Source organism: Paecilomyces variotii (assembly GCF_004022145.1).
Source record: "Paecilomyces variotii strain CBS 101075 chromosome Unknown C8Q69scaffold_6, whole genome shotgun sequence".
Lineage (NCBI taxonomy): Eukaryota > Fungi > Ascomycota > Eurotiomycetes > Eurotiales > Thermoascaceae > Paecilomyces > Paecilomyces variotii.
Window position 1 is genome coordinate 1,468,104 of NW_021167145.1, and position 27,220 is coordinate 1,495,323.

The window sequence follows — 27,220 nt, forward strand, 5'->3', positions numbered from 1 at the left end:
CGGCATACGTGAGTTGCAGCGTTCGTGCATCTCGATCTCTTGCAATGACGTTGACGAGGGGCTGTCGAGTTCTCTGGTGGCGCGCGCAGTAATACTATACTGGTCTAGTCATGGTTTACAATCCTTTTGGGCTGGCTCCCCGGAGTTTCCTCGCACCCTTAGATGGACTCCGTTTCCTAGCAGACCAGTCAGTATCTTGAGTTCACTCTCTTCTCATATCTTCACAACTTACAGCCCTCGAAACAACCCATCTCATGGAAGAGAGCCAGGGTAGTTCAATCGCATTGCTGCCCGGCCTCAGCCTGAGACCCAGGGCGTCGTTGCCACAATGTCCCTGTCGCGATATCTGTTAAGGATTTGGTCTCGCAAGTGAGGCAAAATGGCCACGCAGAAGCGACAATAGCACAAGGCCACGTTCAAAAGCGTGAGCACGCTGCCGATTTCCAAAAGTGAATCTTAGAAGATATCAATGTCCGATGCTGGGAAGATTGGGTGACGAAGCACGTAATTCGCCTCAGTGCTGCCAAATGACCAAATCCGCCAGGTATGTTCTTTCTTGCCCTAAACAAATATCCTTCACCAGTCATTTTGTTTCTTGGGTAGTATAGGTCAGGATAGCAAGCCATATACCTCCGTGAAGCCTTCACTGGCTTGAAGGTCGAGATCAGAGACTGTCAGTCTTGACACTTCCCCATACCCCAGGGTTTACTCCATCTGGGGTGTTGCACAGCGTCCCTCCCAGGGTCAGCATCCTATAGAGAAAGAACACAATGCTCGGGTCAGAGATTGGATATAGAAGATCCTTCCTTTTCCATCCGGAGTACGCTGACCCGCCAGTGGTCTTCTTCTGAGAAATGCATTCCGGTACCGTACCCTTATCGCACGACAGTATTGCATCAAGCCTTGCTTCCATTTAACCGCCTCATTCCGCATCCAATGGATGCCTTGGACCATAAAAGAGCCTTTTTTCCGAGATGGCAGTGTTCCGGACGGCGCCTCGTTCTGTCTCAATTCCGCAAGGGATAGTCGATCGAACCGTTCTGTTGTTAGTTCTCGTCGGCTCTTGAAGAAGCTTCACAGGTAGCCTCGACAAAAGGTCGCATACATAACATCACCATACTGTTCGTCACGGCCTGTACAAAGTGTATGAGCCTGTGACGTGATACGCCCTCTCGCGGCTTTCCATGCCTCACCGCTCTTTGATTTGAGATTGGAGCAATGTGACGCGACACGGTTGCACGGACTCGGGTAAGCCATTCAGGGCATACTGACCTTCAGGAGTCTTGCAGGTTATTTTCATCATGAGGGCCTGGGACCATCACCAGGAATACGTAGTCGCCCTACCGTACTCTTGGGATTGTTTGAGGCAACGGTCACAACATGTTTCCGTCATGCCATACGATACGCGACTGAAGTTGCCTTTTCTGCTGCAGTTGCACCTTTCAAGAAGTCCTGAGATGATACCGTCGATCCGATCCGCAGTAGAAAGTCTAGAACATCTGAAAGTAAACATGGTCAGAATACATAAGACTAGTTAGTCACTTGTCGTGGAGAATCGTCACGGCCGGTGGATCGCAGCCTGCGTAGCTCACGAGAGACGGCTTTACGCGTGGCACGGAGTCCTCTGCGCCCGTCAGGGGCGGTTGATGCCTCGCAAGTCTCTTCGTCTGTGTCTCTCATGCCACGGCTGGCGATCGCTCGCACTGTTTTAATATTAGCATCTCAGTGGAGCAGAACAGATCGATCGAGGGCGTGATGGACCCGTGTGGGGAAGGCGGCCATTGAAGGCAATCAGCCGCTGCGGAAACAGATTCGTGCCAACGCACCAGACAGAAGAAGAATCCAATTTCAATATCAATACATTGTGGATTGACACGGTACATAATAATTCCTACCAGTACTTTGTTAGCGAATAATAATCACCACTCCTCCCGAATGACCTTGCATATACATACATCACGCTAGGTATACATGGTTCCTGGTGTTGTTTCTGTTCTAAGTAACTATCCCCATCCTACGATCGCACGGTGCACCCCCAGGTCTCTGCAGTCAGTCTCGATCTCGACTTCTCTGGGGTCTGGATCCGTGTGGATAAATAGCCTGAAACTAAACACGACGAGTAAATTAACCGCTCTAATACTGTATGTACTCCGTACTTAAATCCCCGTGCGGATACGGCGGCTAGTTCGAGCTAGTTTGACCTGTGCTTAATTGATTATTGTAGCTTAGATGTGAGAAACTCCTATCGTCACGATACGGAGTAAGTAATTAGTTAACTACAGTGCTAACTATGTACGTGTCTCCAGGTCCACGTAGTGTACCTGTACTTGTACCTAAACGGTCTCTTGCAGAATATGCCCGGTACTAGTACCCAAACATATATGTACATGCAGAGGTACTTGAGTACTGTACCTACTACTAGTAGGAATTTTAATCATAATCATCTCACACCGTTGTGTGAACAAGTGGCATGTATTTCGGAGTTGAGCTTTAAATCTATTTATTTGAGGTCGAGTCGAATTTAGTGACTTACCTACTCTATGTCTAATTAGGAGAAGGTTAGTTAGCAGTTGGTTAGTGGTTTTGGTGAATATCAGGTTGTAGGCTGAATATCGTTGTCGTAAGTTTCCCCAGAGTCTGCGCTCGAGTACATGTACTGTACTACTAAACTAACGATGGTATGGCTACTTGCATTTCAATATTTATATGGAGATAGACGTATGTATATGTACCTACTGTATGTATGTATGTATGTATGTATGTACATACTACATATCCATGCACACTTTCGTATGGAGACGTTACTTCTCTCCGGAGTCCAGACAGAAAGACAACTCTCAATACCTAACTACGTTTCGGACACCATTTCCATTTTAGTTAATCTCCTCCACCTATCCAGGGAAATTATAATACTTATAAGCAAGGAAACTGCCTATAGCTCCATATTATTGCTCTTTCCCCTTACGTGAGACCAGCCTCATCCAGCTTAGCTTTAGCCTCACCTAGGCGAGGTACTGATATCCAATCATATCCTGATTCGTGCAATTAGACGGGTAAACAGAGAGAAAAAATCAACGAGTAGGCATAGAGCTCAGACTAGAGTCGAGATGCGGAGGCGGGTCTCTTCATTCGTGTAGTTTGTGCTGATGCAGTAGTATGGAGGTATGTCCATACAATACATACAATATAGTAGAGGTTAGGACCTGCTTGCTGAGAAGGGATTGCATTGCATTGCGTTTTGCAGGAATGTACTGTAGTATGTCTGTCTATCTGTCTGCCTGTATGTATGTATGTACGGGGGAAGGGAAAATGAAGTAAACACTAGTTATTCGGAGTTGTATCCAAATTACACTTAGTGGTTGGCTGCCTGGTTCATTTGTTCGTCGGTCAAGAAACGATATATGTATGCACTTTTGGTATGTCTGTACATGTCATGTACACGTACATGTACAGACATACATAAGGACCAAGCCCCGATAGGTACGTACGTTGAAATCAAGACTCTGGGCTCTGAATAGCCCCCCTATTAACGTGCATCTATGTCGTTTCGCATGGCCACATGACACGCATAGATGGGTCTTTGTCTTCGCGGTGCGAATTGGAAGACGCTTATTCTCGGTGAGCATGGAGATAATGGATGATTACGCCGTCGAGGTAGGTGTGGTGTGATAGGTGTGTTGGACGAGGAGGAAGATGATGCGGATATTGATCTTCCGGGATTTGGGGCCGAGGTGGTGTTGTTGGGTGCCGCATAGGTTTGGAGGTAAGATGGAGTTAGTCGAGCCGCCTTCATGATCGAGGCTTTCACTAGGATATGGGATGGACGCTGGGTTATTCCTGGGGAAGAAGAGGTCGTTGCCTTGTTTCTCCGGATAGTCCTCGGGGTACGTAAGTGTCTTCTTCTGCTAACTATCTCCTGTACCACTGAGTACATCGACGCTTACCACTATCAGATCCAGCTATCTCTGCATTAACGAACGACCGTCTCCACGAAAATATAAGCCAGCCTTTTCTTTTCTCTGACAGCTCGCACTTAACTGTGTCCAGTCCTCCCCGACAATTCCACTTCTTGCTATTTACTTACTTACCCGGACCACGCAGCAGCCAGCCACCGTCGATACGGCCAACCCTCACGCGCATGAAACATGGAACGTGAATGGAAGAATAGAATATTCTTCGAGATTAAGTTTCGTAGCTGGCTGGCTGGCTTGACCGTTCGAAGCTTATTCAAGGTTCGCTCACCGCTTGTTTGACGTCGGGTCACTCTCGTCTATCAGGACGGGGACGTGTTGAGAGATAGTGTATTTATCAGGTTGAGATAAGAGATCTTGCGAAATAGTCGATGGGAGGTGAGTAGATGATGTCGATCATTAATGAACGGGAGATGGGAATGACTTGGGAAGCTGTCTTGTTGGGACTGCGCTTTGTACTATATGTACAATACGGTGTAGCCGTGTAGATGATAAGCTGGAAACTTGAGCGATGGTCCCAGGATGATTGAGGGAAACCGATATTGCTCGCTGAGTATCTGATTAGCAGTCTTTCATTACTGGTACGATGTTGTTATAAACAGTCAAGAATTGAAATGCAAGACATATTTGTTGTAGTTAAAAGTAGTAAATATCATGATCGTTTTCATGTGCGAAATCATTTGAGATATTTTTTAGCTTTAGTTGATGGCCTTTGTTAGTCGATCAAAAGGAGAACTCCTGTTTGGCTACCTGGATCTAACAAGTAGTTGCTATTGTCCAAGGCTATATTGGTGTCGCCGTCTGAAACTTATGCTTAGTTTTCATGCGCTCTTCTCAAGATTCCCATTTGTCCTCCAAGGCTCGTCCGCCACAGCCCGTAGGTGCGAGCTTTATTTCAATTTCAATATTCGAAGCATACACAGTCTCGCTTAATGGCGCTCTTTGCATAGTTCTAGGATTGAAGGCATTGAGGAATTTTGTTATAACTATCAGTTCCCATCCCAGAGCTTTTGAACCTGTCTTAGGTAAGTGAGCGCTTATAATCTTGCAACGGCTCTCCCAACTCACATCTTGGTTATTTAAAAAGATTATACGGGAATCAACTCGTGACCCATCTCTTCTTCCACGCCCTGGGGATATGGCAAGGGCAAGGGCCGGGGTACTACCAAACACGTTCGACACCAGTATCTGAAAGCATACGCTGAATGGAACTCAGACTCCTTTTAATGAAGTGCCTTCTTCGTTCTCATTGAGTTCGAAATGCTGACGCATTATCTTCGTAGCAGAAATTGCAAGATGGAGCAATTCAGAGTCGCCAGTTGCTAGTTCAGTTGGCCACGCTAAGCAGGACCAATACGGTGAAGCACGAAAATATGGCACGGTTGACGAGCCTTACTGTATTCGTGCATCGTGATTATCGCAACATCGCCGATACCCCGCGATTACTGCGCCAGCTTTATCATCTTCACCATATTCTGGCGTGAGCAGGCGTCCTTGTGGAACGTACCCTCATGGTATATTGTTGATTGTTGCTCGGTTTAGGTCGATATCGGGTGATATATCTTTGGGAGGCTGATACGGTTGCTAAGCAAGAGGTAGGGATGATTTTCTTTTCCTGGTGGATGCTTGCTGGTCTGCGAAGCTGATGTAATAGCATACACAGGGCCCTCATAACTGTCTTGTTGCTACAGTGCCGCCGATTTGTTCTCGGAGGTGACTTACGAGACTAGGACAGGAGAGATGGCAGCGTCAAAGTTCAAAGTTTTGATCGCCGGTGGCAGCGTAGTCGGGCTGACACTTGCGTTGGCATTGGAAAAGGCGGGGATCGACTGGGAATTATTCGAGAAAGGGGAAATTGCACCACAGCTGGGAGCTTCGTTCGGCCTCCATCCCCCATCGCTCCGCATCCTCGATCAACTCGGCGTATGGGACGACTTAAAAAGGATTGTTGTTCCTTTGGAACATCGCCAGCATATGGATGGTAACAACAGATGCTTTGAGGATTCCCATGTCCTGAGAGATATCCATAACATGTTTGTGTTCTCTTGAGATAATTTATCCTTAGGAAGCTATTAATGATCTCAGGCTCGGGCGGCCAATTGTCTTCGCCGAAAGATGCAAAGTCATCCAGTTTATATACAACCACATCCAAAACAAAGATCGGGTCCACAGCTGCACGACTGTCGTGGGTTACGAGGAGACAGGAGACACTATCACAATAAGAACAGATAAGGGCAGATTATGCCAAGGAAGCATCCTTATTGGAGCGGATGGAATCCACAGCCATATAAGAACAGTTATGGCAGAGAAAATAAGGCCTGCGAATCCAGCTCTTGCTCAGGATCTACTTGAAGGTAGATCTGCCTCTTCAGACTTTTGCTCAAAACTGAACATGTGATGTATCTATACAGGCTTCACGAGCGAGTACAACGCAATCTTTGCCATTTCTCACAATGGAAAGACGACGCCATTCATGCCTGACGGTACTGTTCATAATGTCTACTACGACTACTATTCAGCAGTCGCAGCTACAGGCGAACCTGGATCGATCTTTTGGTTTCTTTTCGTGAAGAGCTCCAAGACAAAATACCCTCGTTGTCCACGCTTTACCGAAACAGATGCGCAGGACTTGATCGATCGATACGGGGATTCCACAATCGGGCCCGGCTATACTGTTAGGGACCTGTGGGAAACAAGGGTGAAAGCAAGTCTTGTGCCGATGGAAGAAGGTGTCCTGAAGCAATGGAGAAACGGTCGAGTACTTCTCATGGGCGATAGTGTTCATAAGGTGAGTACTCTTCGTTGCAGAATGATGGACCATATCATAACGACAACTTAGACGACCGTTAATGCCGGGCTGGGTGGCAATCTCGCCTATGAAGGAATCGCCCGCTTTACGAATCTCCTCGTCCCACTACTACAAAAGACGCCCAATCCTTCCACCGCAGATATCACGGAGCTCTTCCTCGGATTTGAACGTCTTCATCGGCCACGAGCCGACTTGGTAGGAAAGATCTCTGGCCAAATTACCCGATATGAAGCCCAGGATACTGTGTTGTTGAAGTTTGCATCACGTTATATAGCACCTTGGGTGAGTGATTGGACAAAAGCGAGCCTCTATGCTAGTTTTGCACAAGGGGCCCCATGGCTTGAATACCTCCCGCTACCATCTGAAGAGTGACGAGGGCCCTCTGATTATCAGGAGTTATTAGTTACATCAAATGCTTTATCAACTTACGCCCTTTGATTGTTCTCCAGCCACAGCGCCAGACCAACTAGTCTAAATTTGGAGTCCTCGGGGGTATATCCCGCCGCCGAATTAGGTAGGTGCCCATACTTAGGTATTACTTACTTGTCTCCATCCATAAATTAGCCTGAACAACCATCAGAAGTCATCACCCTCAATCCTCTGTTCATCACCATCTTCTTCGTCGTATGGTTTTCACATTTTGGCGATCCACCGGTCTCAACACAGCATGCCGTCGCAACGTGAACTCAATAGCAGCGATGAATCAGCTTACTCTGGAGCCTCGTCTATATCACGAGACACCAGAACTGCTCGACTCTACTTCGAGGCTACAGAGCTTGGGCTTATGCCGGAATCGGCGATTCTCAAACGATCGCTCAGTCTAACGTCCGTCATTTCGACAACCTCTTTCTTCAGCCGCCGGTTTCAAAGTGCGCGGTTTCGCTCCGAACTGCAAAAAATTAATCAAATCGGCAGTGGCCTGCAAGGAGCCGTTTTTGAAGTGGTCGGACAGGTCCTCGTTTTCAAGAAAGAAAATCCAGGCAATGAAACACTATCCTCAAATCTCCGGCACGAGTTTATAATCCACCGCGCTGTCTCGGCCGCATTTGATCAATATGGGCACGCGATTCACAGCCAGGTCCACGTCCCCAAACCTCACGAGTTCATCTCCAAAACAGAAAATCACACATTCTGGGATTGAGTCATTCCGAAAATGCCCCCGGCCTACCGCACACGCGGGGACGTCGTCAAAATGGAACGGATTCTTCCATTGCCAAAGGTCGTACGAAAAGCCCTCATAACTCATCTCTATGGTTGCGATCGAAATCTTGACACCACTGATATTGAGTCCCTTCTCAACGAGCCCAACAACAAGCACTGCCTCGCCCGAGTCTATTTGGGCCAGATTATGGGTCCGATGAATCTTGACAACTCAGCCCCGCTCAGAAATTTCCCTCTCTACCTCGGGTTCATGGAGGAACTTGGCGTCGATACCGACACGCTTGCTAATGAAATGGGAAAGGCATATGCAATCTTACACTGGGGTGCCGGCATAAACGGCGATGATGTGGAATTCGTGCTTGGTACATCGGCCGTAGACGCGCCGAGGGCTCTTGTTGAGCCGCCGGACTTTCAGCACCGCGCCGTTGGGCTCTATCTCTTGGACTTCGGACAATGCGAGGTGGTCAACTTAACGCAGGATTGTGACGTCGTTTACCAGGCCTTTAGAGGGGCTATGGTAACGGGTGATAACCAGCGGTTCATCCCGCATTACTCGAGAAGCCCGAAATTGTTCGCGGCCTTTAGGAAGGGATACACTGATGCAGGTAATGCCATTCTACGGCAAAAGCAGCTCAGCGACAAGTTTAGTATGGTAGACTTCATGCAGGAGTACGAGGAATACGCGCAGGATTTCCTGTATTAGCTAATAATCACAATATCAGACAATACGGGCCCAGAACATTGTGTATGCTGATCATGCAATGATCTCCAGACAAAATATGGATCTGACTAGTCTCCCGCATGCGAATTTATGTAATAGTCAATATGAGGAAGACACTTACGGGCGATGAAACTATAACTAAAACTCTTTCATTCAAAAAATATTTAAATAAAGGCCATTAAAGAATAATGCACAACTTAGTTGAAGTAGATAGGACTGAAATTATTGCCCAACCAACAAACCCTTCTCCACCTAAGGTCTAGGCCCATGCATTTCCCATAGCTTAAATACCTCCCACTAATATCTGGAGATATTTCTCTAGCTTCATGATAGTTTGATATAATTTGTTTGCTGGTTTGTTTATAATGTAAATCTATAGTATCCTAGTTAGAGACTATGGCAATTCTAACCCATTTTAATTGGCCACTCCCAGTGTACTGCTGCAGATCTCGTAACACAATAAGGATAGTTAGTTTATTGTATAGATCAGTTGCTAAGACGCAGTACAGAACAGTGGCTCTGTAGGCTAGTTCTATTAAGCCTGCGTTATACTATTCAGAGCCTTCCCAAAGGGCACTCTCCTTCACACCTTTTAACCATTATTTCTATAAGATGGCTTGGTAAAACCACTCGAGCCAGCAATCCTAATTGGACTAACTAGATCACCGACAAATCAGAAATATAATCAAATTTCACAATCTCCATTGATCGATCCACAGCCGCATCCAACTCTGTGAAACTGTTTGCAAGTCTCTTGCCACATTACTATCCTTCTTCAGACCTGCTACTTCGTACGAGCTTGTGGCTGTGTCCTCTCGACTGTCTTCGCTCTTCAACAGAGATTTGAAAAAGTCAAGGAGTTTCACCGCTGGATTGTCCTCTGTGATATATCCGTGATTAAGTGCGGTGCTCTTCTCTAGTTCTCCTACCCATTCAGGTAACGGGATGACTTTTATTTTTGCCGGACCACCAAGGTGTTCTTGGACGGTGGGAAGTAAAGTAGACCACCCGGTAGGTCGGGGATTGACAAGATTATAGACAGAAAGTGAAGCTGCGTTGTGTTCTCTGCCGTTCTGAGATGACAGCTCGGTAATGATGGACGCCATGAGATCCACAGGTATCCAATCGATTGTGTTCATGGTGCCCAATGAAGCCGGCAGGATTCCTAGATGTTTCGAACTGGCGATCAAACTAGGAAACCATTCGTGCTTGTTCCAGAACCCGGTCGTCGAAAGCACAGGGCCTGCAATCTGACCGACTCTCAGCACGGCATTTGCGACATTGCTAGATGCGCTGTAGGCCTCGACTAGTCTCTCCCCTATGTACTTTGACTCGCCGTAGCCTAGCTTCTCGGGACTTTCGAGGTCGTGTAGTATCAGTTCCGGGACAGGAGTGTTAGGATGCTTCTCGATCCAGTTGAGGACGGTGGAGATGCTAGAAATGAATATAAGAGGGGCCTGGTGTGAAGAGCGTGCGCTGAATTTAATCAGATTGACTACACCACCAATATGTGTTGTCTCGAATGAACTGAGTGTGTGGTTGAAGTCAACTTTCCAGCTGCAGTGGATGATAACGGTTACTTCAGACAGGAGCTGGTTGTATTTTTCGTCCCCTAGCCCAAGATCAGGTCTGGATAGATCTGCGGTGAGAAACTCGGCTCTTCGTTTCTCTCCACCGTCCCAGGCTACAGGAAGCCCACGCGCGTTGTGGCTTGCCCTCTGACGCTTCTCGCCATCTGCCGAACGGTTGAGACAGATGACCTTCGATGTATTAGGTGACTGTAACAGAGTCGTCAAGAGATAGCTTCCAAGGGAGCCAGTTGAACCTGTCAGAAGCACTGTTGAAGAGTCCGCCTTAGGTCTGTCCTCCACGTCTAACTTTGTTGGAAGTGCTGCTATATGCTTGTCGAGGACTTGCTGGATCCGAGTTGAGCGCTGGCTGCGATCGGCATGAGAGTCATTCGGAGAACCTTTTCCCTTGGTTACCAATTTCTTCAAAGCATGAGCAAGGTCAACTGCCGTGGGACTTGAGTAGATAAACTGTGGATTGATGCTCTCCCAGTCAACTTCGACTTGTCGTGCCCTCAAAGTAGCTTTGACTTTTTGAACCGCAATAGCAACCTGCAGAGAGTCCATTCCCAGGTCGAATACATCATCGGACTCCTGTAGCGAATGATTTTCTAAGGCTTGAGCATACAGCTTTTGCGCGAATGCTCTGATGGAATTCTCATTTGACGGGTCATCCAATTCCAGACCATCTGTCAGAAGTCCCTCTTCTGCAGCCGTGTATAATTGATCCAAGACCTGCGAGAACTTCTTCACTGTGAACTGTCTCTGAATTGTCCCTTTCCCAGCTCTATTGAACTGTTCATTCTTCCTTGTCAGATAAATCAAAGACTTTGGCACTCGGGAAAAGCGCGGTGCGATCTTGTTTGCTTCTTCCACCGTCGGCCAAATGATATCGAGCAGCGCCTGACGATCCTCTTCCGTCTCAGCATTAAGTCCGTCCTGGACCTCTATCAGTAGTGAGGGCATAAATCGATATTCTCCCACAATAAGAGCGGCCTTCACCGCAGCATTGCTGCTTATGATACTCTCCAAAGGCACAGGGTTGATTTTCTCGCCATTCGAGAGAACGATAAGATCGTCATTTCGTCCTTGATAACACATCCAGCCGTCTTCCCCCGACACTGGAGCATAGAGATCCCTTGATCGATATTCTGCCAGATGCGGGAATGTCTGTGTGGTCCCGTGGAATTTGCAAAGTTCCGGCTTGTTGGGAATGATCAGCTCGAAGATGCCTTCTGAGACTTCTTCAAATCTGTACTCGGCTCCGGGGTGGAATCGAACGTATCGCCATTTGCTACTGTCTCCGGGAATGGTGAAAAACCAGCCATATTCCGTCGCTCCGATGACACTGTACAAATGCTTGAGTCTCGGTGCCAGGATGTTCCCCACGTGCTCTGGTAAAGGGCCACCACAATAGCCAACGTGTTCTAATTTCGATAGTGCTTCTATCCCAGCTGAAGGCTGTGATAGTGCATCCAGCAGTGAAGGTGGCGAGACTAGCGAAGTGATTATATTCTGATTCAGTAGCGAGATAAGATATTCTACCGTCGGCGCAACATCTGGATGTGGCCACACTGCAGTGGCATGAAAATATGCTGCTAGTAGACAGACCGTGAACCCGCCAGCCTGTTTCTTAGTTAGTAAAAGGAATACCGATTCTGTAGAAAAGAAACAGTAAATAACAACGTACATGGAAGGGCGGCAGCAAACATAAATAGTTCTGACTAGACAGAGCATCTCTCATAGTGATCGGGCTACTATCGAAAGGAGGTAAATTCGGACCATCCAAAACAAGAAAATACTTCATGCTTGACCCGATCGGTTTCGGGTTCCCTGTCCGAAGTCAACGTCAGTATCTTTCACAAGAACAATGATAAAACAAACCCGAAGATCCAGATGTATGAAAGTACACCACAGGCTCATCCGTCAAGGTCTCATAAGTCGTCGTATATTCAAAATGAGGAACCGGTTCTTCTCTCAGAAGATCCTCCAACGACGGGACTTGCTTGCGCTGTAGTCCTGGGATCGAAGAGAAGAGTCCCTGGAGACTCTTCTCGAGCGCACTGGCATAAAGTATCGTCTTACAGCCGATACGATCGAACAGCAACTGTTGCGCCTCGACAGTATTTCTCGGCGAGGGGACCAGTATCTACTATTTTATCAACTTTCGAACTTTCCATCTAGAGACACAGGGGGAATAAAATACAACCAACTAACCTTTCGACCAGTCTTGACAGCAGCGACAGCTAATATCAAATATTGTAAATCGTTTGATCCCACATAGGCAAATATACCGCCCTCGCTGAGCAAAGGGCTGGGATTGTTTACTATCCACCATGATGCGCGGTTAATAGCATTCGCAAGACGCCGGTAGCTTATTTCCTCGAAACCGTCCTGCGCGTGAGGCGATTTTGCAATATAAGCAAAGGGGCGTGAATATCCCAACTGGGCCCTTTCGTCGATGATGTGAGGGAAGAGACGTTTCCCGTATTCTTGGGAATTCTCATGCTGCAGAGCGATCGAGCCCATCTTGGATAACCGTAAGAACGTCGGGGACTCTCACGACGAGAGTTAGTTTCATGAGCCGTGAAAAGAAGGGCGCGGTGATTCTTTTATGAGATTATAAATGAGGGGAAGGTCTCATAAAGCTGATGTCTCTGGGGACGTGCGAAACTGGAGGGCCTAATTCCCGCTACTAGTCTGTACTTATGCCATCTATCCCCAGGCCAGAACCGAGATAAACGCGGCTGAATCGTCTGTTTCTGGGGCGCCGATAGGAATATCCCTGCCATGTTGCAATCATCGATACGGCTAGATGCTTATTTGTTCCACTAAATCGTTGGACCGAGTCAAGTGGAATCGTGTCGGTATTATTTAGTGGTGTACTCTGCGGAGTAGAGTTGCGTGTCAGCATTTAGTGTTAGACATCTGGCCCATGCATGCGGGCTTCTTCCTTATCGAGACTAGAGGCTCCAATTGCCTGGTCGTGTCAGAAGTTGGAACGATGTAATTACTCCGCAGAGTAAGTCTTAGTTACTCGATCTAGTAAGGGAGCTTGTCATATGTTTTGAAAGGAGAAGGTTCATAGCACTCCAACCGCGATTCTCGTTGATTCAATGGGTACGAATGGGAACAGCGCTCTTGTTGCAATATGAGCTTGCTGTGCAGAGGGAGCAGTTTGGATTCTGCTCAATCAATATTGAATTCCGAGACGATTACAGAGCTGACTCAGAGTTTCATGCCCACCACTTACTGGTAAAGCTAGGTGAGGTGGTGACTAAATTGGTATACTTTCATTGCGACTGATTCCCAGAGGAGCAGACAGCGGGGCGCAAGGGTTAAGGCTGGTAATATAAGACTCGCGGAAGGTAAGCGAAGAAACTACTAATCCATTTCCACGTAACGGTAAATATTTTATTTTGTGCCTTTTATATCTAGATAAGGTCTCATCGGCGCGGTAGGGATACTTATCGGTTCTTTCCGATAATATAAGATGTTTCCGTTTCCCGAAACGGGATTACATACTATATAATGTTAGTGATGCGGGCGAAGGTAGATCAACAGAAATAAGACGTACCGATCCACGGGGTTGAGACCAAGCAGTCTCATGGCATTGTGCAGGACCTGCCTGGCAGATTCGTAAAGAGCCATACGCGCCTTCTTCACCTCGGGCTCACTGCCAATGACCTTGAGGACGTCATAGCTCGAGCTCAGAGCGTGCGTCATGCGGAACAGGTAGGTCAGAACGGTGGTAGGCTCGAGAGTCTTGGCCGTGTTGAGTACCACGTCAGGCCATTGGGACAACAGACGGACCAAGTCCGTCGCGTGAGTCTCCGTAAGGAGTTCCATGTTGGCAGATTCCATCTCTTCATGGGTGATTTCCGACTTGCGAACAATCGAGCAGAGACGAGCGTGGGCATACTGGAGGTAGGGACCGGTGTCACCTTCGAACGAGGTCATGGCAGCCAGGTCGAAGTCATATCCGTTGATACTGTGGAACGTCAGTTAAGCTGTGCCAGTTATCCATACAGTCAAGTGTCATACCGCTTGCCCCTCATATCTTGCACCATAACAGCGGTGATACCCAAGGTATCAGCAGTCTTCTCGGGATCCTCAACCTGAGCGTACTTGACTTCGTTCTTCTTCATGACTTCATGCATGAACTCGCCAACATCCTTCAGGATGTCATCCAAGAACTTGACGGTTCCCTTTCGGGTGCTCATACCACGGACCATACCGAAGTTGATGTGCTGGCAGCGGCTGGCAAGGTCCTTACGGCCCATCAGCTCTGTGACCTTGAAGAGCTGAGCAAGGTGAAGATCCTGCTGAGCAGCAACAACGTAGATCATCTTATCGAAGTGGTACTCCTCGTCACGCTCAAGGATGGCGCCAATATCACGGGTCAAGTAAAGAGGAGTGCCGTCCTTTCGAACAATGATAGCCTTTCCAAGCTTCTTGGCACCGTGTTTGGCAAAGTCAACAATCACAGCACCCTCGGATTGCTCAGAAACACCAGCCTGCTCCATCGTCTTATACGCGCGTTCCATGGTCTCACCCTTGATCTGAGATTCACCGGAATAGACGTCAAAGTCGATGTTTAGACGAGCATACGTCTGCTTGTACTTCTGGATACTCAGATCACGGAATCGCTTCCACAGCGCGAGGGCAGCCTCGTCACCATCCTCCATGCTCTTGAAGTATCGACGCGCTTTCTCGTCCTCGCTGTTGTCGACGAGCTCCTGGAGTTGTTTCTCCAGCTCTGAGACATCCTCACCCTTCTCCTTCTTGGTCTTGATCTGCTCCTTCAGCTCCTTGATAGGACCTTCCTCCTTGGCGACATCCTGGTTGACCTTCACGTAAACATCGAACAGGTGGTTGATAGGATCCCTCTGCAGAGCCTCCTCGTTGCCGTATCGCTTGAATCCGTTGGCCAAAAGACCGTACTGCTTTCCCCAGTCACCCAGGTAGTTCATCTTGATGACGTCCCAACCAGTAACGGTGAACAGGTTGGCCAGGAAACCTCCGATAATGGTACTTCGGAGATGGCCAGCGTGGAAAGGCTTAGCAATGTTGGGAGAGGAGAACTCGATGATGATTTTCTTCCTTCCCTTGGAGGCATCAGACGGGTCCCGCAGACCCTGGTTGCCGTTCGTACCGTAGGTGGCCTTGTTCTTCAGAATAGAGCTCAGGACATTGCTGGTCAAGGGTTGGGGCTTGAAGAAAAACTGCAGGTGTGTAGCGACGGGGGTCGGGGGATGGACGAGATCGGAGGGAGGAAACTTTTTGGCGAACTCTTCACATAGTTCTTGCGGCTTCTTTCCCTTGATCTGGAGAGAAGGAACCTGTAAACACAGTCACATTAGCATTTCCAGAATATCATATCAGATAGACAATCGAGTCTAATATATTAGACTATACTCACCGGAAGAACAAGGTCACCCTTGTCCAGAGTGTTTGTCCACTGCAACCTGGGGTAGATCTTCTCGGGCTCAATGCCCGTCACCTCTCCCAACTTCTCCGCAATGTGAGCCCGATAGACATCGACAGGGTTCAGCGACGGGAAGCAGTCCGGGAATTTGGACTTCTCCGTGGTCGAGTGCAATGAGAGCGACTCAACGGAGACGGGCAGCTGCCCCTCAGCGGAAGTCATGGTTGCAAACGATCTATGAACCTTGTGCACCTGCGCGCGCAGAAGAGCTGCGTTCCTGGTCGAAAGACGCCCGCGTTCGGAGGATCGAGACAACGGGGAAAATTGTCGCTGGTTCGTACAGCTGAAGAGGGGGGAGCCGGTGAGGGTTGAACTAAAGACTCGACAGCGCTGTAAGATGGCGTCTGAAAATGGCCAGGCCCCGCTTAGCAGTTGGCGGCCCATAAACGGAGATCTCGAGCGATCGAGGGGAATTTTTTTGAGTCAATCAAGAGAGCAATAATACTGCCCAGGGCGGTGAGGACATCCCGCCGCTTGGCTCGGATCACGTGAGGCTACCAGCCCTATCCGACACTTATTTCCCTTTTCGGGTTATAACAGCGCTAACTTCAATAAGTATGAGCCCTATTTAGTCTATTAAATTAATTTTTTTTTTATTAGAAACTATCTATATCTTTAGAAGATATTAAAAGAGATATTTTCTTAGTAGATCACTGAAGACCAGGCGTGACAGCTCTTCATCCTGATCTTCGTTCGATTCTGTGGATAAGTCTGACTCCGGGCTTGGATCGCGCTCATGTGCGATCGTGCCCTCAACGTGAGCAGGCCTTGTAGTCATGAGTGTTGCTAGATCAGCGAACAAGCCGACAAAACGGTTGTGTGCGAAGTCAGATGCGACCAGGTACCAATCCTTCAGAGTGTCCTCAGAGGCTTTCATTATTTCAGTTCTTAGTTCCGTGAAAACTAGGAAATATGGTCAGCAGCATACCGGCAGCAATACTTCGTACCTGGGTCGTCAGACCCCGGGAGAAACTCGCCGGGGAAAACTCGTTCCGGCGACACTGGCTCAATGAGTTGTACTCGTAGAGCCTTGAGGTGTATTTGCCCCCACCTGGATCCCGACACATAGAAGTCTTTCGCGGTCAGATCGGAGGGTGCGCTGGGGAGGTCGGAAAGGCTTCCGTTCGAGCGGCTCTCAGCAATCTCTGAGATTGTGGGAACGAAATGCATTTTGCGATGGCTCTGTCAGATGTATTTAGAAGACAATATCAAGGACAGTCTCCGTGAGAATATACCATTGAAATCCCAGATGTTGGCTAGCACGGACCGAGAGATCGCAGAAGGCCAATGGGAGGAACGAACAACGGATGGCTGCAATTTATAAGACATCCCTGTTGCGACGGAAGGAGCATCCGGCAAAAAGTTATAGGGTTATCAGGGTGTCTGAAGGATTCTCCACGAATCGCAATTTGGCAAGGAGCGGTGTTATGTTAAATATTTAAAAATTTGCAGCATCAAGGCGTCTCAGAAGACCAACAAGAAGTCTCGAGATCTCCCTTCGCTCCTCGGGGTTCCGTAGATCATAAGCCACAGAGTGAAGAATTGTAAGCTCTCCAGTAAGTGGACTACCGCGACTGAGGTCCTGGATGTATGTTTGAGGTATTGGGGCAGAGCTAAGCTGAATTTTAGTTCCATCGACCCGGAGTGCGAATGGCTGGTAGGTTTTAAGTGTTGGATTCTGTTGGAACATTAATACAGCCTGTATGAGGATTTGCGGGATTTCGTGACAGATGGTATCTTTATTTTTCTGAGGGCACATCGCCTGTGACTCAACCTCAGTAAGTAATCTTGGAAGTGGTTAATAGTTAGAACCAACCGAAAACGTGGCAAGTGGAAGCGTTATTTTGTTTCTGAGGTCAGAGCACCTGCTGAGAACCCCTGCAGGCTTCAAAGTACCCTTAACACCGCAGGAATGGATGTGAAAACTGATCTTCGAGTCTCGAAGCAAAACACTAGGTTGACAGCAATGAGCATTTATCAATATAACTACACCGTGTAGAGAGGATTCACACTCACAACCCTGTGTTTAAGTGGACCTGCGCAAGAAGAACATTGATGAGATATCCCATTGTATATTTCGACATTCGAAAATATTGGCTGTCAGGTTGGTCTCCTTCTGCTTCTTCTTCCAGTCGCATCATCGGTCTGAGCATGTCAAAGACACTCCAGAAGTGACTCTCTCTGCAATTAAATAAGATCGTGCCGTCAAGAAAATCCTCTCTTGTTGGTTTGGCAAAATCCGCAGCGATAGCTTCAAATTCTAGATTAACGTTAGATAGACCAGAATTGGAAAGGCGAGGGGGTGTTTGCCTTGATCGCCATCTTGCGGCAGATATGTGGAGCCAACTAATCTCTCAGAAGAGACTTGATCCTCCTTGACTCGTAGGAGATCTCGATGGAGGGCGGCCCACTTGTGTGGTTTCGCAAAAAGTGTCCCAAGATAAGATGACATTTTAGACAACAGATAGGTATGAAGTGGGTGTATTACAAGGCAGATGGTTTGAATTTCCAAGACTTCTGTCTAGGATAGTAACTGTATGGTTAGGTAACCATACAACATGTGTTAGTCACGTGCCTAACCGCCCTACTTCTCCCTAGTTAGTCCAAATGTGGTAAGTACATACCTTAGGTACCCCGGGCCTAAGGTGGTACCTACCTACCTAGGTAGGTACTTAACGGCTTCGGCGATCTCTGACGTCACGTTATCGAACCGGTTCCTGTCAATGTCGCTGTAAATATTGAATAATAGATAAATTAGCCAACTCAGGGGTAGCAGGCTGGACTAGACATGTTACTCACTACTCTTCTCTCATGCCCGGAGTATCACACTCGAGCATCGTGTCCGTTCTTCAGCTCCAGCCATGGGTAACAAACGATATAACTCCATCAGCCGCTCCATACAACTTGCACTCTATCGCGACCCAAATGAATCCAAAAAGACCATTTTGTCATATGTCCTGGCCTTCTTCACTATTTTCCGGATAAGGTTGGTCCGCTTCGGATATGAATTATTCAGACGGCTGCGCGATGAAACCTGGGAGATCGACGAGGAAGAGTACAGATGCTCCTTTCTACACAAGAAAGGTTCGAAAAGTCTTGAACCGATGGGTGATTTAGGATATTCGGGTTCTGTAAGCTATGCCGTTTCATTTAGTCACAATAAAGGTCGCACAGTAGTACCCTTTCTTTTATTTAACTGAACAAAGTTCACTTACCATCGAAAACTATACAAGACATTCTTCTGCACATCCAACTTTAAATTCCTCATCAAGAGTCTACCTCGACATTTCGAACACTCTTTCTTCCGCAATGACCTCTTCCTCCCTTACTGCGAGTACATGAGTTCTCATCCTGACTCGCTCCTCGTCCGAATCACCGACTTCCTCATATCACCATATCCGACTCTAGGCGCTCTCCTTGGCATCTCTCCATCGTACCACGTTATAATGGAGAATGTGCTCTACGGGAGAAACGAGGACTCTGCCAAAGACAAATGGGAGACGTATGACTTGAAACCGACGGATTATTTCTATCCGGAACGCGATCTATTCCCGCAACTCACGAGTGAGGAGACTATGAGCAAGTTGGTGCATACTTTTGAAGACAAGATTCGAATCACGGGAGCGCAGTATGAAGATTTGAAGAACACAGTGGATCAGGATACGCGTTTCTTACAGTCGGCCAATGTGGTTGATTATTCGCTCTTTCTGGTGCGGTTTCCCGCGTCGTCGGAACCTCCTGTCGTGGGGAGAAGGTCACAATGGCGCGTAGGCGTACCTTCTGCTGACGGCAAGTGGAAATATCGCGCTGTATTGCTTGATTTCTTCTGGGCGAAGCATAAGTTGCACGCGCAAGCGATGACGGGTGTCGTGCAGACGTTCAATGTGGTGGGCAGGAAGGGGCCCATGACTATCACAACGACGGCGGAGGAATATCAACAGAAGTTTATGGCTATGGTGGATGGACTGGTGCAACTTCAGGGCGAGGCCCAACCTTCATCTTCAACGATGGTCTGAGTTTCAATTGCAGGCCTCCATTTGCGAACGCGACAGATACCCACCTGCAGTTTTAGATACTACAGTTAGTTTCAATGATGACAATCGTGATTCTTCTGCGAATAATCCTTGTACTAACATATATTTCCTATACATAATGTACTCGAGATAATCCAGCCCACGTGCACTGTACGCCAGGCACAATTTAGGTCAAAATACACTCTAGAACACCGTTGTGTGAACCTGTTGTGTCCCAAACATTAACATCATGAATGTCTAGGTGTTAATCTAACACTTTTCCCCGTCCCCCCAACCTCTTCCCGCTTCGTAAAACAGGTATGTCTATGGCATGGTAGGAACGTCCCGTCTAACATCTCGTGCTTTAAGCAGATACATAATACCACCGCAAATATATCTCGCGAACGCTGTACGTCCCGTTTAGAAGCAGAAGACCTGGTCCTCGAGCTTGCTGACGGGGCGAGCCTTGGTGTAGCCGAGGGACTCGGTTGCCTTCTTCATAGCACTGACCATGGGAGGAGGACCGCAGAGAAGGATCTTGATGTCACTAGCCGGGGCGGGGAGACGCTCCTGTGAAGAAAATTAGTATCAATACGGATGTACAATGACCACGAGAAAACGAACCTTGATCATATCCGCAGTAACGAAACCAACACCACCGTTCCAGCCCTCGGGCGGGTTGTTCAGCACGTAGTACACACGGAAGCCGTCGTCCTCCTGTGCCAGAGCGTCCAGTTCGTCCTTGAGCAAGATATCCTCCGGGTTGACGTTGGCAAAGATCAGGTCAACCTGGGTGGTGTCGTTGCCTCCGTTGCGGGGTCTGTTACGGATGATGGCCTTGATGACCTGGAGCATGGGGGTGATACCGGTACCACCAGCGATCATACCAATGTGTCTGCACATGTTGGGGGTGTAGACCATGGCTCCCTTGGGTCCGCGCACCTTCATCTTATCTCCGATCTTCATGTTGGCCAGGTACCTGGAGATATTGCCCTGGGGGTATTCCTTGACCAGCAGATCGAAGTAACCGGCCTCATTGTCAGAGGAGATAGGGGTGTACGAGCGCACAACCTCCTTGGGGTTTCCGGCGATCGTAGCAGCGAGAGAGATGTGCTGGCCGATGGGCAGTCCCAGGATGTCCGTGGGACGCGGAAGGGCGAAGCGGTAGATAGCGACATTGTGCGAGACGAGGGTCTTCTCCTTGAGCGGGAACTCCTGGAACTCATTGGGGGTGAGCACCTTGCGCGGGCCTAGATCATTCAGAGGTCGATGTTAGCTTTGCGGGCTGCCGAGAGATAATGCGACAGCGCAGTGCAGAGCAGGCATTGGGGGTTGAGAAAGCACATACGGTTGCTAACCACCTTCCAGGCAGACAGAGCAGCTGCCAGCGCAACGGCAAAAGGGACCCATTCCTTCTTCACGATCGTGGTGCCCACGACAAGAAGCACGGAGGGGATGATGACCCCGGTGATATTCTCGGTGGAGAAGAGTCCGCTAGATTCGATGAAGCAACTGTGTCAGCATCGCAAAGTTGAGAATAGCGTACACAGCGTAGTAAACCATCACTGGCAGAAGGAGAACATACCTCATCTTGACTGACTACCTGCGAGGCAAGCAACGATGCTGGGAGGGCACAAGGGCAGGTCGTGTGCTTTCGGGGGTTGAGGAGAAGCTCTCGCTTTTTAAAGTCGCTCCGTTCTGTCACGGCGCTGACGGGCGGCGAGCGGGAAGCGAGTACCCTTACTGGTAAAGTTACGCGATCGTGACCGTAAGTTACGGCTCCCCGCGAAATGACTGAATGGAAGGAAGTAATAATAATTAACCGCTGTTCGTGATTCACTATTTGCAACTGCTGTCCTTTGTCTACTCAGATTGATCTTCCATTCAAATTCTATAGACCTTCTCCTGGCTGGTGTATTTTAGTTTATACATATCCCAAGACGATCCACCGCAGAACAAAATGGGGACAATTTCCCCCAACAGCCCGGCGCCCTTCAACCTCACCGCGGTTGACCGCCAGATACTCTCCATGACCGACGAGGAATTCGTCCCTCACAACTGGGAGAATCTGAAGGAACTGATCGGTATGTAGACACATAAGTTCCATTACATATTTAGAGCCATATGTCTACCCCCCAAAAAATCCATACTGCGAATTTGGAAAGAGCGTTCTCCGTGCTTCCTCAACCCCTCATGACAGATGGACAATACATATACCTATGCCTAACTTATCCGTTCTCCGAAATATATTAAACTCACACTCCGTTCCCCGCATTATTCTACAGCCCGCAATGCCCTTGATGAACTCAAGCGGAAACCATCCGATCTGCGCCGATATATGGCCTGGAGCAGCGACACCAAAGCTGTCTATGGCTCGATAACCAACTATATCTGCCAGGAGCGTCTGCGGTGGCATGAGCCGGAGCAACAGGCCAACCCGGCTGAAGAAGAAAACGGCGCCAGAAACAAGAATGGGGGCGTCCCAACAACAGCAACAGCAACAGCAGCAGCAACGGTTTCGGCTACTGCGACGGCTGACAGCAGACCCGTGATTCCATACAAGAACCCCGTTCCATTTGCCGATCCCGAGGATTACCGTGTTCTGCGGAATGACTGGCCCTATGGCCTCGCACCCGGGATCACCCATCTGGTCGTCTGGCTGAAGACTCCTGTGGCTGTCAAGTCAGAGGACGGGGACGTCACGGATGAGAGCCGGTCGCTCATTGAGAATTTCGTGCAGCGCACATTTGTCGACAGGCTGAAACGCGCTGGCTTTGCGAACCCGAAGGAGCAGGTGCTGTGGTTCAAGAATCCGGTCGGGTTGCAGAGTGTGAGGGCGCTGGAGCATGTTCATGTTCTTGTAAGAGATGTGCCTGATGAAATTATCGAAGAATGGACGGGCGAAAGGATGGAGCGCCATTAAAGATTGATGACGATTATGATGAATGATTATGCATGCTACTAGGGGTTCATAGTGAGACTCTAGACAGATCATATTATAGAGTATGTACATATAGACAGTTTTGCTGTTATCTACACGGGAACAATATATTTCACGTCATAGAAATCGAAATGCAAGGTTAGTTCAAAGATACAGATGCCATAGATTGCTTAGTTAAGTACTTCTGGATGACTACCCAACTTTCAGTTGCAATTAATGGCATATGAATTTTCAAAGCATATACACAGGTCCCCATCAACCGCAAATAACTAGCATTCCGTAGCGATCATTAAAAACAACTAATCCCCAGGGAACACCGTAGATAACCTCAAGCCAGCCAAGCAGCCATCAAATAGCAACAGCAAGCAGAACTTCGAACAGATGGTATCCCGTACAAAACAAGAAGCATAGAGTCCCCACAGGCGTTGTACATGTGCGAAACTCCCGTATCATGTCTTCTGTTCCTCCACAAACTTCAGAGCCTCTTCCGTCGACACCACGTCGATCGTACTGGCTTTGTTCCGGAAACTGACACCGTAGCACTTCTCCGCAACCAGCAACATCTCCGGTCGGAAAGTCGTGCAGATAAATTGTCCGTTAGTGGAGTCCGAGATAGACTTGAGCATCTGTGCGACTGCCGTACGATACTGAGCGTCCAGGTTGGCGTCAATCTCATCGAACAGATAGAATGGAGCAGGATCACAGGCCTGGATAGCAAAAACCAGTGCCAGAGCACACAAACCTGAAATGGCCGTCAGCAAAACTGCTCTATTCACATTAGAAACCAAGAAACTTACTCTTCTGTCCACCGCTGAGCTGCTGGATACGCTGTTGTTCGTCGTGCTTGCTGTTAAAGCTGACGCTGATACTAACACCAACGTAGTTCTCGACACTCTCATGGTGTTCTTCATCATCAGAGTCGACATCATCCTGTTGCAAAGGCCGATCTGTCTTGCGCTGAATGATCAAGCGACCACGGCCGGCGGGTACCAATTTCTCAAAGACCAGCGCAAACTCTCGTGACACCTGCTTGAACGTTCGCTCTATGGCCTCGTCCTTCCTCTGGTCGAGCACAGAAATCAGCTCATCGATGGACCTTTGAGAAGCGTCGAGCTCCTCACGACGCTTCGTGAGAGTCTCCCGTTGCTTGGTGAAATTGTTGTACTGCTCGAATGCCTTCTTGTTGACGTGTGAGTACTTCTTCAACGCCTCGTTGACCTTGTGCAGCTTCTTGACGACCGCGTTGGAATCGGTGTTCTTGTACTTTGTGAAAGCTTCATCTGGCAAGACTCCCAAGTCTCGGATGTTGGCACTGCATTCAGCTGCCTGTTTTGTCAAGGCGGCCTTCTTCTGCATGCTCTTCTCCATTCTTCTCTGGTGTTTCTCGATGGATCTGGCCAGCTCCTCGAGCTCTCTTCTGATTTCGGCTTTGCGCTGTTCTAATTGGCTGACCTGCGCGTTAGCTGTCTCAACCGACTCCTCCACCTGCTGAAGACGTTGGGTGATCTTCTCTAAAGCTTTGCTCAGTCGCTTCGCGTCTCGCTGGCTCTCCTTGAGGTTGCCGCCAGTGGCATCCTCTCCGATTTCAAGATCCTGACTGAGGAGTTGGTCCAAAAGGGGGTTCAGGTTCTCTCGAAGCTCGACCTCGAGCACGGACTTCCGTGCTTCAAGCTCGCTTCGTCGGCTAGAGAGCTCAGAATACTGGCGGCGGAGATCTTGAACCATCGAGTTTAGAGTATCTAGACGGCCCTCTTCTTCCCCGGTGAGTGCTTTCGAGAAGGGCGAAGACAATTCAGCCTCCAAAGCATTGACCTGATCATTGAGAGCAGCCAGGTTCGATTCAATATTACGTAGAGCTCGTCGTTTCGCATCGAGGTTATCGATTTTGTTCTGTAGAAGGTCACGCTTGCTTCGCAGCTCCTGTCGCAGAGGCCCGCTGCTACCGTGAACCTGTTGTCGACGCTGCTCCAATTTCTGAAGTTCACCGACGGCCCTGGTAATCATCTGGTCCATCTTCTCAAGCTCCCTCCTGATCTCCGTCCCCCGGTTTCTCTTGGCTTCGTATTCCTCTCGCCATTTTGATAGATTCTTCATGGCCTCAAGACGAGACGAGCGAGAATCATGGAAACCACCAGTCAGAGCACCTCTCTTGTCAGATCGGTCACCTTCCGGGGTGATCGCGTTGACACCGTGGCTACGCGCGTATTGAGATGCAACCTGCAGGTTTGGACAGATGATAGTCTTACCAAAGACCTGCTGAAAAGCCTTCTCATACTTGGGATCAAATTGGAGCTTTTCGATCATCGGGATAGTGTCACTTGCTTTCGGCATGTTAATGGGGCGGGGTCGCAGTCTGTTTAGGGGCATAAAGGTCACTCTGCCTGATTTCTCCTTTTGGAGTATCTCAAGCACTTTGGTAGCAGTGTCATCGGTATCCACAATGTAATGGAAAAGACTCTGGCCGGCAGTAACTTCTACCGCGGTTCTGTATCTGTCGTTGACCTCGACTAGCTCGGCCATCGTCCCATAAACGCCCTGGATGTTGTGCTGACGCGCGATCCGACGTACCGCTGCAACTCCGCGGCTGGTATTGTGATCCATCATTTGAGCGAGATTCCTCTCAGCGCGCTCGACCTCCTGTGACGCGTTTGATAATATTGAGTCGAGTTTGGCCTCTTCTCTCCATAGCTCCCTATTTCCAGTTAGCATACGCTCCCGACCACATGAGATCTCTCCTAACTCACTTTCTCTGGTCCATAAGTCGATCCCTTTCGTCTTTAGCCGCCTGCACCTGCTGGTCCATGGATTGCATCGTGTCTCCCCTGCCCTCGATCTGCTTGCGTAAACTTTCGACTTCAGGTTCCAAGATCGCAATATCATTTTCGAGCTCTTTGATCTCTTCGCCAGTTTGCATCCGCACAGCCTTGACAGTCGAGATTGATGTGTAGTTATCTCTGATTTCCTTCTGAAGCCATTTATCACGCTCCGCCTTGTTCTTGAAACGGGAATTGCGGCCCTGTTTGGCGTATAGTCTCTGACGAGCCGTATCGGCCTCATCAAGCTGAGCTTTCACCTTTTCTTCCTGCTCCTTTTCCGCATTGAAGCGCGGGTTTAGCTCAGCAAGTTCGGCTTCACGTTGCTCGATTGCCGCCTGAACAGACTTCAAGTCGGCGTCATGGCGCATCTTCGACTGTTGTGCTGCTGACTGGCCATCAGCGAGGGACTTGGCCTTCAACTCGGCTTGGGCAAGCGCTTTGGAAGATTCACGACGTTCATCTTCCAGTTGAGCTTTGTCGACTTTCAAGAACTCGATCTGTTGCTTGCACTCCGCAATTTCCGCATCGATCTGTGCCATGTCCTTTTCACCCTGGATGAAGTGTTCTCGATTAACATCAGTGTCTTCCAGGCCAGTCTGCCTTTGTCCTTCGATGCTGTCAAGAGCGGCAGCGATCTCCGCCTGTTCACGAGAATAAATCGTGTATTCCAGGCATCTCCGCTCTCTGTCCTGTTCTTGATAATTTCGGAGCTCGTCTTTCTCCTCCTCTAGCTCGCCCAGTCTCTCATTGATGTAGTCTAGCAGCTCATCGATCTTAGCGCGCTTGTTGTTCGTCTCGTTCATGATTTTCAGCGACTCCGCACGACGCGCTTCGTAGACCTGTGTTCCTGCCACTTCCTTGAGCAGAACAAGACGCTCGGAGTCCTTCATATTCGTCAGGGTCGTAACACGTCCCTGGGGGACGATATAGTAAGGATTCGATCTGGAGAAACCAGCGGATTCGAGCAGGTTCATGACGTCTGCTTTAGTCGCGTTCTTACGATCCAGCGTGTATTCATCTTTCTTCAGACCAATGGTACGGCGTAGAACCAGTTCCGGCCTGCCCGTAGGGAATCGATCATCCGAGTTGTCGAAGATGACCTCGACGTAGGCTGACATAACTGCAGACCCAGATCCCTCCTGTTTCTTGTAAGCTATCTATTGACGGAACCAAATATCGTCACGGTGAACTTACGTGCAGAAGAGCCTGACGCTCCTCTCTGCCCATCTGGGTGTATGCATCGCTAAGCACGAAACGGATCGCGGCGAAGAAGTTACTCTTGCCGGAACCGTTGCGGCCGACTATAACATTGTGCTTTGGGGAGAAAGGTTCGATGACCGTTTGGTCCTTGTAGCTGTTGAAACACCTGTTAAGATATTGCTATGCTGAATGGCGTGCGATAACACCTACCTCTTAAAGCCTTGGATGATAATTTGCTTGATGTACATCTTGACGAGGCTACGCGCAGCGCGAGTAAAGTACCTAGGAAAATCACAACATCACCAGAAAGGATTATATCCCCTGGTAGTTAGTAAACAAGGAGATGGTACCCCCGTAGACGGGGTGAGTGAGCTGCTGAGAGACGAGACAAGCTGTGGTGCTTTGCGACCGAGTAGAGCGAACTCTTTACGCGTGGTCTGGCGCATCTTGTCGTTCACGCGTGTCGGCCGCACTTGACCAAAAAAGGCCCGCGGGGCTTTCCTCTAGGCGGTGAGTCCGAAATTATCATTCT

The 27,220-nt window shown here is 48.7% G+C and overlaps 10 protein-coding genes across 10 annotated transcripts; 4 read left to right on the plus strand and 6 right to left on the minus strand.

The window, feature by feature from the left end:
• Window positions 1-5,583: 5,583 nt before the first annotated feature.
• Window positions 5,584-7,279, plus strand: C8Q69DRAFT_287535 (hypothetical protein). Its single transcript, XM_028626983.1, has 4 exons — window positions 5,584-6,004; window positions 6,057-6,325; window positions 6,383-6,759; window positions 6,811-7,279. The coding sequence occupies exons 1-4, from the start codon at window positions 5,712-5,714 to the stop codon at window positions 7,150-7,152; spliced, it is 1,281 nt and encodes a 426-aa protein (XP_028484918.1). The 5' UTR covers window positions 5,584-5,711; the 3' UTR covers window positions 7,153-7,279.
• C8Q69DRAFT_521580 (hypothetical protein) lies at window positions 7,109-8,644 on the plus strand (the record flags this gene model as incomplete). The annotated part of the gene is made up of 2 exons (XM_028633518.1): window positions 7,109-7,858; window positions 8,000-8,644. The coding sequence occupies exons 1-2, from the start codon at window positions 7,448-7,450 to the stop codon at window positions 8,642-8,644; spliced, it is 1,056 nt and encodes a 351-aa protein (XP_028484919.1). The 5' UTR covers window positions 7,109-7,447.
• A 334-nt stretch (window positions 8,645-8,978) lies between these two features.
• Window positions 8,979-13,143, minus strand: C8Q69DRAFT_469587 (putative NRPS-like enzyme). Its single transcript, XM_028630767.1, has 4 exons — window positions 12,448-13,143; window positions 12,115-12,379; window positions 11,921-12,063; window positions 8,979-11,856 (listed from the first exon to the last, which is right to left on the minus strand). Exons 1-4 carry the CDS (start codon window positions 12,757-12,759, stop codon window positions 9,355-9,357), a joined length of 3,222 nt encoding a protein of 1,073 aa, XP_028484920.1. The 5' UTR covers window positions 12,760-13,143; the 3' UTR covers window positions 8,979-9,354.
• Window positions 13,144-13,279: 136 nt separating this feature from the next.
• On the minus strand, window positions 13,280-16,123 carry C8Q69DRAFT_433618 (arginyl-tRNA synthetase). Its single transcript, XM_028628516.1, has 4 exons — window positions 15,653-16,123; window positions 14,275-15,572; window positions 13,808-14,221; window positions 13,280-13,754 (listed from the first exon to the last, which is right to left on the minus strand). The coding sequence occupies exons 1-4, from the start codon at window positions 16,100-16,102 to the stop codon at window positions 13,748-13,750; spliced, it is 2,169 nt and encodes a 722-aa protein (XP_028484921.1). The 5' UTR covers window positions 16,103-16,123; the 3' UTR covers window positions 13,280-13,747.
• A 220-nt stretch (window positions 16,124-16,343) lies between these two features.
• On the minus strand, window positions 16,344-16,888 carry C8Q69DRAFT_507642 (hypothetical protein; the record flags this gene model as incomplete). The annotated part of the gene is made up of 2 exons (XM_028632904.1): window positions 16,344-16,621; window positions 16,666-16,888. The coding sequence occupies 2 exons, from the start codon at window positions 16,886-16,888 to the stop codon at window positions 16,344-16,346; spliced, it is 501 nt and encodes a 166-aa protein (XP_028484922.1).
• A 109-nt stretch (window positions 16,889-16,997) lies between these two features.
• Window positions 16,998-18,353, minus strand: C8Q69DRAFT_287829 (hypothetical protein). Its single transcript, XM_028626984.1, has 4 exons — window positions 18,029-18,353; window positions 17,735-17,978; window positions 17,535-17,670; window positions 16,998-17,465 (listed from the first exon to the last, which is right to left on the minus strand). Exons 1-4 carry the CDS (start codon window positions 18,168-18,170, stop codon window positions 17,157-17,159), a joined length of 831 nt encoding a protein of 276 aa, XP_028484923.1. The 5' UTR covers window positions 18,171-18,353; the 3' UTR covers window positions 16,998-17,156.
• Window positions 18,352-19,828, plus strand: C8Q69DRAFT_469596 (hypothetical protein). Its single transcript, XM_028630768.1, has 2 exons — window positions 18,352-18,849; window positions 18,952-19,828. Exons 1-2 carry the CDS (start codon window positions 18,580-18,582, stop codon window positions 19,732-19,734), a joined length of 1,053 nt encoding a protein of 350 aa, XP_028484924.1. The 5' UTR covers window positions 18,352-18,579; the 3' UTR covers window positions 19,735-19,828.
• Window positions 19,829-21,442, minus strand: C8Q69DRAFT_469599 (NADH-cytochrome b5 reductase). The gene is made up of 4 exons (XM_028630769.1): window positions 21,317-21,442; window positions 21,080-21,225; window positions 20,356-20,981; window positions 19,829-20,301 (listed from the first exon to the last, which is right to left on the minus strand). The coding sequence occupies exons 1-4, from the start codon at window positions 21,319-21,321 to the stop codon at window positions 20,152-20,154; spliced, it is 927 nt and encodes a 308-aa protein (XP_028484925.1). The 5' UTR covers window positions 21,322-21,442; the 3' UTR covers window positions 19,829-20,151.
• C8Q69DRAFT_469600 (hypothetical protein) lies at window positions 21,443-22,831 on the plus strand. Its single transcript, XM_028630770.1, has 2 exons — window positions 21,443-21,815; window positions 22,017-22,831. Exons 1-2 carry the CDS (start codon window positions 21,692-21,694, stop codon window positions 22,652-22,654), a joined length of 762 nt encoding a protein of 253 aa, XP_028484926.1. The 5' UTR covers window positions 21,443-21,691; the 3' UTR covers window positions 22,655-22,831.
• On the minus strand, window positions 22,832-27,123 carry C8Q69DRAFT_469603 (chromosome segregation protein SudA). Its single transcript, XM_028630771.1, has 5 exons — window positions 26,899-27,123; window positions 26,683-26,842; window positions 25,417-26,627; window positions 23,470-25,364; window positions 22,832-23,414 (listed from the first exon to the last, which is right to left on the minus strand). Exons 1-5 carry the CDS (start codon window positions 26,934-26,936, stop codon window positions 23,122-23,124), a joined length of 3,597 nt encoding a protein of 1,198 aa, XP_028484927.1. The 5' UTR covers window positions 26,937-27,123; the 3' UTR covers window positions 22,832-23,121.
• Window positions 27,124-27,220: the final 97 nt, after the last annotated feature.